The sequence below is a fragment of the Phalacrocorax aristotelis genome, chromosome 3, assembly GCF_949628215.1.
Source record: "Phalacrocorax aristotelis chromosome 3, bGulAri2.1, whole genome shotgun sequence".
In the NCBI taxonomy this organism is placed as follows: domain Eukaryota; kingdom Metazoa; phylum Chordata; class Aves; order Suliformes; family Phalacrocoracidae; genus Phalacrocorax; species Phalacrocorax aristotelis.
In genome coordinates, this window is record NC_134278.1 from 108,092,084 (window position 1) to 108,106,721 (window position 14,638).

The 14,638-nt window shown below is 37.7% G+C and overlaps 1 protein-coding gene across 6 annotated transcripts in view; it reads left to right on the forward strand.

Moving 5' to 3' along the window:
• The window catches only part of EML4 (EMAP like 4), a 161,075-nt gene that overhangs the window by 95,880 nt on the left and 50,557 nt on the right, over positions 1 to 14,638 (forward strand). For 3 of the 6 annotated variants that reach the window (XM_075089015.1, XM_075089016.1, XM_075089010.1), the window contains exons 3-7: positions 2,972 to 3,101; positions 8,693 to 8,866; positions 10,965 to 11,093; positions 14,120 to 14,145; positions 14,588 to 14,620. In XM_075089015.1, the coding sequence (XP_074945116.1) occupies positions 2,972 to 3,101; positions 8,693 to 8,866; positions 10,965 to 11,093; positions 14,120 to 14,145; positions 14,588 to 14,620 (492 nt within the window). The remainder of the gene's footprint in view (positions 1 to 2,971; positions 3,102 to 8,692; positions 8,867 to 10,964; positions 11,094 to 14,119; positions 14,146 to 14,587; positions 14,621 to 14,638) is intronic. The other 3 variants (XM_075089012.1, XM_075089013.1, XM_075089014.1) reach the window with 3 other exon arrangements.

Below are 14,638 nucleotides of genomic sequence, written 5' to 3' on the forward strand. Positions count from 1 at the left end.
TTTTTTTTTTTTCCCTTTAAAAATAAGTATTCTAAAGGCCACTTTTGAATATCTAGTTAAAATGGAATATATAGAGAGCCTGGAAGGGGGCTTATTTTTAAGGGTGTTGGGTTTGGGGGTTTTTGTTTGGGGTGGGTTTTTTTGTTGTTGTTGTTTACATTTTATTGCACATTGAGTGTAGTGCACTGAACTGTGCCTGACCAAGGTTTTGTTCTGGAGTGTAAGAAAGCCTGATATATTTTTGACACTTGAAAAAAATCTGTCAGTGCAGTTTTTCCTAGATCTTGATGTTTCATTCTGTGTCCAGATATTTCGGTCATTTTTTCAAGAAATGAATGATTCAAGAGGTCTGGGTTATGTGTAATTGTTAGTCATTTCACAAAGGTTGTTTTTACTTTGAACAATCTTAATCTCAAACTTAATTTTGGATGCTACTTGTTGAAATTAGTAAGTACTCTGCAGATCTACCATCATCATCCACTTTACTGAGAAATAACTGAAAATTGGCCATATGGGTCCTTCTTTTTATTATTCTTGCATTCGTCGTTGCATGGAGCAGAGCGTATTCCTGCCATGAGTATACACGATGAACAGTTTTATTTGTCGCCAGTTTTGTCCTTGGACGTAAGCAGGAACTAAAGCTTTTTGTACTTTTAGCAGGGGGAATTCTTCTAGATACCATCAGTGAACAAAATAGTAATGTGCTCCTTGCTTGAGAAAACAGAGCAATCCCCCCCCCAGTCTTAAGTTCCTGTACCCTGTCTGTAGCACCACTGTTCTTTATGCTTTCCACTGGATGCTTTCCCCACTGTACTGAGAATTACTGCTATTACGTCTCCTGATCCACATTTATGGAAAGCCATGCTAGTGCTGGTTGGAGAGCCGTTGATCTATTATGATGAGCAGATGGAGATGTTAAGGTCGTATGCAGTTCAAGAGTGAATCATAGGCCTTGATATTATGCATCCCCACAAAGAAGATGGTTTACTTTGTCACTGAAAATAAAAGAAGCTAATTTATAGGCTTCTAATACTAAAAGTGCTTTTTAAGCTCACGCACTTTTGTTCTTGCATCTAAGTAACACAGGGGGGTAAAAATCTCTTGAGCTTTAGAGGTTTTGTACAGTGTATTACCTTTAAAAATAAAATCTGTATTCCAAATGTGAATGTTGCACATAAAAGCGTCTAAGAAGTACTGGTTGGAAGGAATCACTCTAAGTTGATTTATGCAGAATTTAGGAAGAACAATAATGATCTTTGCAGTGTTTCTGTGTGTCTTTACTTTCTTCAGATCTACTTTATTCTCGTTTCTGCCTGGGCTATTCTGCTGCATGCTCCTTTTGGCTTTCCTGATCTGAATTTCAGATGTGGTCACATGCTGTTTGGTGTGTTTGAAGCAGTATATGGTTAGCGCAGGTCAGCCCATTTCTGCCTCCATCCAAATAGTTCTGAAATCTAATATTCCCTTGATGGGTATCTCTCATATGTAAAGTTCTTGTTTAAAAAAGAATTAATTTGCCTCTCAGCCTGCCTGATAGAGCTGTGATGTGACAAACGGACCAAATGCTGCTGCTGTTCAAATGGTGCATCTCTGTGAGTTAGCCCCAGTGCACAGAGTAGTCGATTCTCCCCGAGTGCGTGTTTACTCCTCACTTTTATCTTTAATGTATTGCCTCATGCCTTATCTATCTCACACTATTCCAAGCCTGCCATGAACACAGACATGTTATTTTCCTGTCAATTGTGTCCTTCATGCTTGTTGCTCAAGTCGGAGTGGCTGGACATCACGACCCCATGAGATGCAGTAACAACTTGCTGTTTGTGAAATGGGAATGTGGCACAGAGATGGGGTCAAAAGTGACTGCTGATACTTAAATGCTTAATGTGAGATTAGCCCAGGGATTTTTTCAGGGCATGTAATGCTTCAGAGGGGAAAAGCACAAGTCTAGCACTTGGGGAGAGGAGGGAGTAGAACTCTTTTCTGAGTAAAACCTTAGAAATCAGACAGGCACTCAGAAAAGGAGAGAGACACAATGAGTGGGAGAGGGTGAAATGTCAGATTTGAGTAAAATGCTGTGTGTTTCACTGACGGTCTGTGGCAGCGGCAGGTCTGGGAGCTGATCGCCAAGCTAGTGTTCAGCTCTTTAAATAGAAGAGCCTTCACTCCCCCTGTCATCCTTGCAATCCCCTCCCACATTCACTGCATAGTTTCAAACTTCTGCAATGAGTGAAGTGGGCATCTGACAGACAACAGTCTTCTTCACATATACAGTCATGATTCATCCCTGGAGGGAGCCTGTAATGTTCACTGGATGGGGCAGATGTTCTACAGAATAAATTACCAGAAATTTAATAACTATACCATAGGGCGTATGCTCAAAGGTCAGTAGCTTTTTAAGATGGAAGGGTAGCTGAAAATCTTGATTTTTTGAATCTTTAGAAACACAACCCTTGAATAACTGAAGAATTCTTTCAGTATAGAGAGGACTTCTGTCTGCAACTTCTTTGAACATTAGGAAAAAAAGCAAATTGAAAGCAAAAAAACCTCATGGTATTATCTGAGCTGTGATGGTTTTGAACAACAGAGTTGAAATAATCACATCTGCTGTCCTACAGCTGTTGGAGCTACCAGCTTCCCAAGGCAAGCCATAATCTGTATTTCTCCCTGTGGATCACAACTGGAAAGAGACGTGGTGTGTTGCTGAATTAAAGTATTTGCTGGCAGCATGGCAGTAGAAAAGCTGACCCCTAGCAGAGCATATTCTTCCTTTAGTGCCCCAGGTCTCCCATCTCCAGCTGCCTAGGCTAAGGCTTTCATGAATGTATGTTGCTGGATATAAGCTCAATGTTTGTCATGAATGCTGGGGCTGCTGCTGTGTGATACCAGGTCCACATCTGAGAGCTTCTGGTCTTTTTGGTGGATCTCTGGATACAGCTGTAAAATCTTGTGTTCTTCAATATTTTTTTTCTAGGTCAGCCAAGCCTCCGAGAAGCTATCTCGATGTCATGTATAACTAATGGGAGTACAGGAAGCAGGAAAACAAGCCACAGTTCCTCTGTTTCTGTTGCCAGAAAAGAAACACTTTCATCTGCTGCAAAAAGGTACCAACTTGTTATTAAAATTGAAATTATATTTAAAAAAAAAACAACACAAAAACCCCAACACAAACTGAGCAAGACACTGATTTTTGCCTCTGCATGACCCTCAGCAGAGCTTCCTGAAGTCTAGTAAGGCACAAATAAACTTTGGAGATGTACCATGTTGTTGGGCTGCTTACAGCAGGGTTCTAAGAAGAATTTATAAATGGGGAGTATTTCTATAGTGTCCAAGATGCATTCTTACTAAGGGACAGAAAAGGCAAATGTATTTCCAATAGAAATGGAAATTTTTTTCTTCTGGTATTCATCTGCATCTTTATTTTCTTTTTCAAGGAAATTAAAGGACAAAACTGACTCCATTGTCTGGAGTGTAAATACTAGGCAATAGCAAAATAGCTATGGAACAATACTGAATTGTGTAGGATAAAAGTTTACATTTTTGTGTAGAAGGTCTTAACCCAAAATATGGCTACTTATTCTTTATGAAGAATATCTGTGTCAGATCTCAAATGTGTAGAAATAACAGTTCTTGAGTATTTGTAAGTTAAATGAGCTAAGTGCCAAACAGTAGCTTTTTTTCCTCCATGTAATGGTTTCAGCTGCATACAGTAAACAAAGTGTTCGTAAAACTACTTCCTTCTGTGAGTCTTTTAGATAGTGGTTACATGGCTTCTTTAATCAATAGGTTTTACACCTATCCCTGTTTGTTGGGAAGAACAGGCTGCCAGATACAGCCACAGGACAAGAATACTCTAATGTATAACTGTGGTAAAAGATGTGAATCCATTCTTGGCCTCTGTAGAGTACTCTGGTAACTCCAGCGGCTGGTTTATCTTCTAGTGTGGATGTAAATACTGTGCTGTACAAGAAGACAGGGAATTATATACTTCAGGGAATAAAAATGCTATATGCAAATACAAACTATGTGAGAAGAAACCAGAAAAAGTTTTAGTGCCTTTGGAATTTGGAAAGCAAGGGTAATGCCCTGCTCTTCGCTCTTCTCCATTGTGTAGCATTGTGTATCTTTTTATTGAATCCTTATGTTTACTTTCAACAATAAATCAGAAAGCAATCACTGTATGCCTCTATCTGCTAGTGACAGGCACTGGGACAAAAGACATTCCTGCAGGAAGGTATTTCTTAGTTAGCACTTTTCCATTAATCTTACCCCTGTGGCTCCTGGCACTTTGATGAGAGCCAGTCCAGTTCCCGTGGTGTTCAGCTTGCATTTGCACTGAATCACCTTCTTGATTCATTGACTGCTCAACACTTGACTACAGAAGAAGAGCAGAGTGGAGTGGCTGGCATCCCCTTCATCTGAGTTAAGGTTTTTAAAAGGAGACCTGGATAGGCCAAAAGAGGAAAGCATTAACATGCAGCTCTCCTCAGGCACCCAAATAACTGTCCAGGGGAGGTTTTGGCACTTACAGTGCATCTGAAGATGTGTGACTCCGTTCCTCAAGGCTTGTTTTAGGAAGGTTTAAGTCCCCTCTTTAGTCTTCAGCAGTTCTTTTCACTCTCCTTTTACATTCTTCCATGAAATTTGTTCGGGATTTGGAAAAAAATAGACTTGCCCTTTTGTAAAATTACTAACTCAAGAAAGGTGAAAGAAAATGTCAAATCTCAGGCTTTGTGTTTTTTTAACAGCAAAACTTTTCAGTACCAAATAGTGTTCTTAGTAGGAGACATAAGGGCATGTCAATACTAGTCCCATTTCCTTAAAGTTAGGGCAAACGTGTCTATTTCTAACATCCTTGTCATGTTTGAAAAGGAGGGAGTCCAAAGGAGAGTATCACCTGGGCATGGGATGCTTCACCCCACCTTGTCCAGGCTTTTCTTCAGGCTGGAGGCTGAACCGGTGCAGCAGGTGGACATGGTCATCTGTTGATGTAGAATTACACTTCAGTTACCAAACAGCCCCCATAACCTGCCTATAGCTTTTCATGTTCTAAATATATGTAGCCATACATCTAGTCACAAATAACAGAAGGTCTGCTTGTGTCCAAACTGTTACTGTTGTTGAAGTTTAGTGTCTGTATTTTGTGCGGTCTTAAGATTGTACGTTTCTGGGGCTCTGGTCTCTGTAGTAGACCTCCTGTCTCTGAGAATTTCTTCTGTTTCATTTCGTGGACTGTTTAATCCTTGTCTGCCACCTTGGAACACTGAGTTCATGGAGATGATCTGATGGTTCTGTGGCTGTCCAGCAGCAATATGTCTCATTTCAACAAAAGCATGCTAAAATATCAGCTGTCGCTAAAACCAAAGCCCAGGAATGTACCACAAACAACAGGCAGATGATGTCCCATTGACAGAGATGAAGTCATGTACATGTTGGGAAAACTTCAGCCCTGTAGTCTGGAGCTGACTTGTGATAGAGGTGTCAAAACACTTTAGAACAAAGCAAATGCTGCACCCCTTGTGCTATGACTAGAGTTGGAAACAGGTTTGTATTTTGTACTGCAGATGACTGTCGCAAAGACCTGCTTGATCATTTTCCTTAGGACTAACATTCTTCTGAAAATGGCTGCTGGTAAGAATAGTCTTCATGTTTCGGAATGACCACCCTCCACAATAGCTGCCAATACATTGTGGTCCAAAGGATGAAACATTGTGTTAAGTGAAATTAGAGAATCTGCAAAATTATGATGAGTAGTAATAGATCTCAACTACTCACATGTAGACTGAAAAAATGCCTCATTGAACTGGGATTTGGAAAAGGTTTTTGGTCACGTTAAATGACTGCTTCCCAGAACAACTAGTCTTTAGAAACCCACAAAAAATGGTGCTGTTCTTGGTTTGGTTTCAGTTGTTGCAAAGACCTAGTTCAAGAGGTATTAGTGGGAGAGGTACTCTGTAATAGCAGTCATAATAAAATTAAGCTGAAGATTTTAGCAGGAAAGAGCAAATCAAATAAATTCAGCACAAAGATATTCGATACCAAGACTGCCACATATCTACATAATTTACTTTTGCATTAAAATGGCAGTCAGAAAAAGAAGGCCACTTGCAACCTGGTGGTTTGGAACCCAAGGTATACCTTGCCCTGCAATTCAGGGAAACCAGAGTGGTCCAGTGACTCTCGTGGTCCAACAGAGAAGTTAAGGCATGAACCTAATGGCAGAGGTGTGAAACGGATAGTCCACAGCTGACAAGCTTGGTGAAGTCATTGAAGAGATTCCCACACTTGAACCTGTGGTTTCTCAGAGATGGATCAGATGAGCTAAATGAGTTTGGGTAAGAACACAGAAAATATGAGACCTAATTGATAGGTAATAATGCTGCTGTCAGTGAGTAGAATTCATCTGAGCATGCTGGAGGAACACAGAGGTGAATTTCAGGATTGCTGGTGTGTCATTGTAAACAGGATATTACAAAAAGTATGGGAAAGGGACCGCAAGTAATGACCTCATTGATGAGCTCTTTTATGCCACCATCAGAGACAGAGCATGGTGCCAGGTGAGTTATTGTCCTAACCAAGCAGGACCATTCCTTGTCAACTTGTGAGCTGGAGTTATGGAAGTCATTATGTTTGTGTATTCTGCCTCCTCCCGTGTCCTTCATCTCTTTTACTATTATTAGACTGTACTTTGAAATCTGCAAGTAGACGGAAAGTGAAAATTGGAAGCATGTCTTCCTGAAAGGTGATAATTTTTTTTGTGTTAAGAAGAGGTCTGTCCTAGTAGATGGACTTTGTTGTGAGAAATCTTGCATTTATGGGAGAATGAATGCAAAGGTCTATGAGTGTGCCTGTCGGAGTAGGAATAGAGAGACTCTTGTTTTCTTTAGTGACGACATTCCTAGAATTTATTTTGCTATGCTGCATTTCTTGCCACAGACTGCAAAAAGATTAAGATTGTGTAGTGGGCTTTTGCATCCGGCAATGCAAGCTAAGTCTTCTGATTAAAAAAATAATAATTTTAATGCTTCTGGTTAATTAAGGACTTCTGGCTATAAATTATTAACCAAAACCCCACATTTCTTCAATCTTTGTTCTCTGTGATCACATATATGCCCTCAAGAAATGTGCAAGCTCTTTCTGTTTTGTTTTCATCTGTTTTTCTGAAAATAAAATGTAACTTTGATGGATTATATTGACATTTTTAACTAGTTAATATGGCTTACAGAAGAAATCCTGAGTGATCCTTATAAATGTATTTTGGATTTTATATTATTTTTCATGTTTTGACCTGTTCTTCAATGCTTCTTTGGAAGCATTTAGAAAAGTTGAACTCACATTAAGCGTCGAGGGATTTATCTCAGTGGTAGATGATATATGTTAATTGAAATAACAAATGAAACAAAAAGAGGCTCCTAGGAATGTTATATTAAAATCGGGGGGCCATTTTTATTAATTTATTTTTAATATTGTCTTACTGTTTTTCATTGTTTTATGGGGAAAGGTAAATGGAAACACAAATATTTATTACTATACAAGGGGGGGGATTGGTGTAAGCAAATAGAAATCTGGATTCTCCCCTTCAGAAAGATACTGTTTCTTTTTTACTTTGCAGGTTACTTTGAATCTAAGAGAAAATATTTTTTTTTGCCTTTTTAGTGGTGTTTGTATCTTGCTTTGTTTGTTCACTGAGAAATTGATCTTAGAAGATTTTTTTTAAATCTTAAAAAAAAAAAAAGAAAGGCCGTGTACTACAGAATAACCGTCTCTTTCAGGTCCTGCTATTGTTTGTGTGATTCAGTATATTGTAAAGCATGCTATTCTTTATAGAAAAACTTTTAACTAATTTTTATGTTTCCTTAGCAGACCTCTGGTTAGGTTCTTAATGTAAGGTTGTTAATGACATATATTTAAAGCTGCTTCAAATGTTAACCTAACAAATATAGCACTAAGAAAATAAAGATTTATTCTTAGCCTTCATTTACTGAAGGCATTAAAGTGGGAAGACAGTCTGATGTTAGTCAACTATGGATCAAACCAGCAATTGGTTTTCAGGGATGATTTCCTTTGAACTCTGGTGCAGCCAGGGAGAGCCAAGGGACCAGCAACAGCATTTCACTCTTTCGGTGACAGCGCAAAGATAAGCGGTACCATGCACCTCCGGAAGTAGGAGAGAAAGGTATAGTTTCATGGCGGGCTTAAGCTAATCGGAGGTAGTGGAAGTCACACTCCTGCCTTTTGCTTGCACTGAGCCTTGGCTGGCAGCACGGAAAGGTAGTCAGTGAGCTGAACAAGAGGATGATTTTTTTTCTGAGGGATGGCAGACTTGCGGTGCATTAACTTGTGTCAGCTTTGAATGCTGTAGAAGCACCCACAAAGGAAGGACATACTCAAATCAAAGTTGTATTAATTTTAAAATCATAGTAAACTTAGTACAACACCCAGTAAAAGTAAGTAAATAATTTTGCCATGCCTCTCACCTTTTTTATTTTTGGAGCTGGTGAATAAATCTTACTTTAGCAAAACACTAACCTGAAGAGAGTGAGTAAATAATTAAAGCGTTCTTTCGGTGACTATATATAGTAAGCTGTTATATGCTGCTCCCATCTTTTTGCAGAGGACATTTTCTCCCACCTTTTTAATTTATTTGCTTGTTCTTTTTTTCTTTTCCCCCCCCATGTTATACTTTATTTTACAGCGGTACAGAAAAAAAGAAGGAAAAACCTCCAGGACAGAAAGAAAAAAAAGATGAATCTCATTCTAATGATCAAAGTCCACAAACTCAAGCATCACCTTCTCCCCAGCCCTCCTCACAGACTCTCCAAACACACAGGCAAACTCAAGAAAGCAAGAGTTCTGCTCCAGCTAAAAGGTTTTCACAGTACCACAGTACAGAACTAGAAAATTATTATAATGATACTGAGTTCATTTTTGACAACAAGTCATGTGAAATAGTTCCAATCTCATGATTAAGTTAATGTTTGATATTTTTTGTGCTAGAGAAGATGCATTCAACATGTATTGCAACAGAGCATATATGTAAAAATGAATATTTTTTTTTTAGTAAATTTTTTAAATTACAAAGTTTTTTGTTCTCTGTGATTGAAATCCTAATAAGGTAGATTACCTCTCATCAGTCATTATTCTAAAATATTTAACTATGACTCTGACTTGATCCTTCTTAAAATACACTTCATAGGTTTTGTCTGGCATAGCTGAATTGTGGAGTGTGTTTTGCACATAGTCTTTTACTACATCTTGTAACAGCATATTTTAAATACTAGTATCATTGCAACTCTTCGGGAGTTTTTCTTCTCAAATTATTCTATAAAGTGACTGTAGTTTGGATTTTTTTTTGCGGCACTTCCCTTTTTAATTCCTGCTAGGTTGCAGGATGGTTCACTTCACTTCTGATTCTTTACGTGAGTGAAGTTCTGTTTTTACACCCAAACGATAGAACTGCTTGACTTGAGTGCACATAGAAGTTTTTTAGGATTTCTTCTAAGTTCCCACTCATTTTAGTGGGAATTAGGCACAGAAAAAAATGGCACTTCTTTTTTTTTTAATAGCTTTTTAAAGTCAAGGAAATGGAATTTAAGATTTGGGTGATTATTTCTGATTTTCAAAACTATGCAGATGACTTGGTGTGGCTTCTTTTTCTTTTTTCCTTGGTTCATTTTCACCTTTTGTTTTTTTTTTTTTTGCAAGGTATGAAATTTTCTTTTCCGGTTTGGCATTTAGGAGACTGAAACAAGCTCTTAAATGAAAATTATACTTCTGAACTTTACTGTAGTTCACAAGATTGTTGTCTTGCATTGCTCGAATTCACAGCTGTAATAAATATTTAAACTTTCACTTGACTGATGCATGTTAACCCTCCATAAAGGTTCTGTCTACATGTCTTGCACAAACTCCTAAGTTGTCTCAAGCTGAACTTGCGGCTGTTGTTCTCCTGCCTGGTATCTCACTGTAAAAATGTTTGTCTGAAGTCTCGCTTACTAATCTTTTGCAGTGTGGGGAAAACAATAAATGCCTTTTTTTAGTCTCCTAATGGTTTAACTTGATTTTATTAACTTGTTTGTCACAGGACCTTTCAGCCTCTTGGGGTGCTGTGGAAGGAGTTTGCCATTTCTAAGGCTGAGTTCAGGACTTACTCCTGCAAAAAGCATTTCTGACGGGATGAAATATAATACTGTTAGCAGGACATATCCAGACTCTAAATCATCTGGTTGAAGAATAATTTGAGCTAGATCACTTTTGAACATACTTTCCATTATTAAGATGTGTGTGAAACTAATGAAATAGTGACTGCAAACTTGCAGGTTCCGGTTAGTGTAAATTGGCTACAATATGATTGCTGAAAAATTTTATCAGAATTCGTGGATTTAATAATCTGTAGTGTTGGGCAAAACATAACTTGCCTTATTCATGCAAGAAGTTTGCACACATTTGTTTCAAAAAGATTAAAGCCATTAATGTGGCCTAGAATGTGTTATCTACAAAACAGGCATATGAAACTAATCTGATAGACCTGTTCTGCCTCAGTGTGTGAAAGCTGGTGAACAGTTAATCGGGAAAAATTTCTGCTTTTCTTTGTTACCTTCATAAGTGATTTTTTAAATACAATTTATTCTTTAAAGCTAATATACTGTAGCCTCATTTTTTCCACTTATGTAATTGGTTAGCAATATAGTAATGAAGTATAGAGGTATTTTGTTCAAGTCTTTTTGTAAGAACATTTGGAAATGGAAAGGAATGGACAAAACATTTGGCAACTGTCTTGCTCAATTGTTTTCATTCATCCAGTTAGAACTTTTTGACTAATCTTTTCTCCTGTTTCATGCTTCAGCTTGAAGGAAGACCTAGCTCTGCTTTTGTCTCCTGCTGCTTGATCTGTCCGTTGCATACCAGTTCCAGTTCTTGTTATCTTATTATCTTGTAATTTTAAAATATATTTTTGTTTTTTCTAGCATAAAGAAATCCTTGACTGCTGAGAAGTCTCACAGTGCTTGGGAGAGTTCAGATGACAATCGTAACAAGCTGCTGAGAGTAGCATCAACATCTAAATTAATATCAAAAGTGGCAAAGAATGCTGACAAGTATGTATGTTTGGTACATAATAGCAAGTGAACTTTAGAGTCAAAATATTATGAAATTGCATCATTTCAGTGAACTTATTTATGTATATACTAAGACCATTTGCATCTTTGTTTTTACCAGGAGTAATTACTTGCATAACCTGCCAATGTGGCACTCCAGGTGCCTGTGGTGTCTTAAATTATTATAAAATGTGAATGCAGGATTTGAGTGTAAATACGTTTCGATGTTGCCCATTTGGGTTAGCGGAATTATGCACTATGAGTTAAGCTTTATGGCTTAATGACACTGTTGTGAAGCTTCCAACCAGTTTTTTCCCTAATTAAAACTGATTTGAAAATGCAAGTGTGTTTCCTTGAAGTTACGTTACTGGATTTGACATAGTATGTGTGCTAATAGACAAGGATGTTCTTTTCAGCTTCATTAGGTGATATGCTGTAGCCCACCATTCTTCTCACGCTTCTCTTCAGCAGCAGGTTTTCTCAATTTGTGGTCTCCAGTGGAGGCCCCGCTGGCAATGAATAGCACAAAGTAGTTCTCTTACTTCTGTCAGCACAGGGACAAAACTTTGCTTTTTGCTGTAACTCGACATTGTTGGTCCCTATTGTGACCCACTTCTTGTCCTCAGTACTCTTTGCCAGTTGGGCTTCCCACTTCATATTCACACACTTAGTTTCTTTTTTTTGACTTTGAAATTTTCCTCGCTCAATTTGTTGAAATTGTTGTGTTGGCTTTCTGACTGACCCCCTCTCCTATTTGCCAAGATCTCCCCAGCGTGCTGGCAGCTTCTCCCAGCTTGATGTCATCATCTGCACATTTCATGCATCTGCTCATTAATCTTCATTCAAATAGCCATTAACTGGTCCAAGGCAGAATTACCTGAAAACCCCTCCCACTATGACCAGTAACACTCTTCAGACCTTTCAGAATAATTTCCAGTCTTTTTATGATTGTATGTGCAGTGCTCTCCTTAGCTTGTATATAAGACTGTCAAATACATACTTAAGAGTCAAGAGCAGTGCAAGTGCATTCCTTCTTTCCTAGGAATGGGAAGAATAAAAACATCTTAAATTAATCTTGGGTGTGGATATCGGCACGTTTACTAAAATCTCTACGTGTAGCCTGAAGAGTTGTGCAGAGCAGTGAAGTGCTGTGTGTGAGGGATTACAGGTTACATATTTTGCAAGTATTCCTTTCATAATTGGTTTTCACTGCTGTAATTTTAAAGCCCTTTGGCAATTTAGATTACAGCAGGGTACTGCTAGATAATATTTTGGAATGAAAAAACCCTCAGTCTTGATTTCTACTTATCAAGTTTCTTTTCTTGGTTTTTGTTATGCTACTAAAGTATCTTTCACAATGTGGTATACACTTCAAATTTGCTATTAATAAAAAAATTTACTTTTATTGTCATTTTGTATATTGGTTCAGGTATGGTCAAAATAGAGTATCTTATTTCATTTTCTAGTGATTCTGCTTGTTTTCCAAAAGACATTAAATGTTGCCCTTCTGCAGTCTTTAATGTAGAAAAAAAAGATCAGGTGTCTAAGAAAAGAGAGGGCAAGGAAAGATTAGGATCAATTATTGTTAGAGAAAGTTGTCTGTGGATAACTTGAAGTTGTTGTATCTTAGTGTTTGGCAAAAAAACCAAAGCTTCAAACATTATCAGTTGTAGACCATCATCTGATTAGAGACTGGGTGTTGTATTGTTTGTGTACCTTGTTCTTATGCTCAGATTTTTAATAAAGGCACTATTTGCATTCAAGAGCACACATTAATACTAATTTCTTACATCCTTTTCTAATGGATGAATCTAGAAATAATTTCTAAAAGAGTTGGTTGGTATTGTGCAAAGGGATATTGTTATGTTGCATTTATCATTCCCAATTAAGAAACATTGGCCTAATCTGCCTGAAGTTATCCGAGTCTTGTGCAAGGGAATAGAATTCAGCCCCTAATGTGGGCCCCAGGACAGAAATGTTTTACATATGCTTTGCGCTACCAGCCCAGGATGTGAACTTTGTTTAGTAAGCTTAGTCTTTAAGCCAGCACTGAGCTGTAAATCAGTCTGATAAAGCCATAAGTAGTAAGAGGGTTCCCATGGCAGCCCATCATTCAGTGTTTTTCAGGCAAGACTAGGAATCCAGTTTTAGTTTTTCATCTGGCAGTGTGGTGAAGGGTGATTCTACCAATAGCCAGAGATTACTTTTCTTTTGCGTATGCCTGACCCTTTGTCACTGTTACAAAAATTTGTCCTCCATCCAGCTAAAAATACTGGATGCCACTCATACCTTCCTGCTGAATTTCAAATGAATTCAAGAGGTTTTTTTATGCAATACATTCTCCTGTCAAGGAGTGTTATTCCAGTAAGAAGTAGCTCTGATGCTGGAAATCATTATTTCTTCCCTCTTCACAAAACATGATGAAGATTTTTGTGAGCAGTTCATTCCTGGTTCTGGCGAGGAAAGATTGTCTCAACTGCACTCTCTTGAAGTCTTTGTGTTGCATATCCAGTAATGCTGCATGGATCTGGTTTAAATGAAACTGCAACTTGCTTACATTTAATCCATGCGTCCAACAGGGTTAATTCCTAGACAAATTTGTGTTGTTGTGTGCTGACAGCTTATTTTGACAGGTGTTAAATGCTTTGCATGCAGGGCTGAGGGTATTTGGCAGCTTAAAGCATTTGGTTATTACAAGTTTGCTCTCTTAAAATGGAATTTTCCATGCACAAGGAATATGCCCTCCATAATTTAATTTTAAAAGCTTTTGTATGTTGTTGTTATCACAGTAATCCTTAGGAACCCTTGCTATAGGGCCAAAGACTTTAAGATACTTGAAAGATACAGTGAATTGCTTAAAATAATATAGGGGTAAAAATGCACTACGATGACCAAGATAGTTATTCGGCACTGTACACAGAATCTGATGAGCTTCCCAAATGCAATAATGTGTAACAACTAGATGGTATTGGCTTGATTAAGCATTTCACATATTACTAATTATAGTATTTTGAATTTTTCCCCAGGCACAAAGATGTCATCATCAGCCAAGGTAAATAAAAACATTTATTTTTAAATACTGGATGAAGTTGAAAAGATTTGCTTTTGACTGAATAGTATTTCCTGTAAATAAATACATTGGGACGTATGCTTATGAAACAGGAGTATAGAGCTAAAATAGTGTTAAAAATTACTCTAGGAATTCATCTGGCTAAATGTTACTCAAGACCTTTATCAAGATCTTCAAAATTATGGAGAAATGTTTCATCAGATTGGATCTGTAGGAATGCCAGAAACTTTCGGTGGGTGGTGGGAGGATTCATTTTACTTTTGTGAAACGGAAAAACCTTTTAAAATTATTTTCTCTGTGTGCAAATAGAGTTTATGAAAACAAAAATCTAAACTTTTGACCTATGTGCCAGTCTTCATCCAAGCAGGTGTGAGTGAGACTTTAGAAATAGTTTTAAGATATTTTATTTCTGTCCCATAACCAGCAAAAATGTCAACTCGTGAAAAAAACAGCCAAGGTAAGAATTAAGCTATGC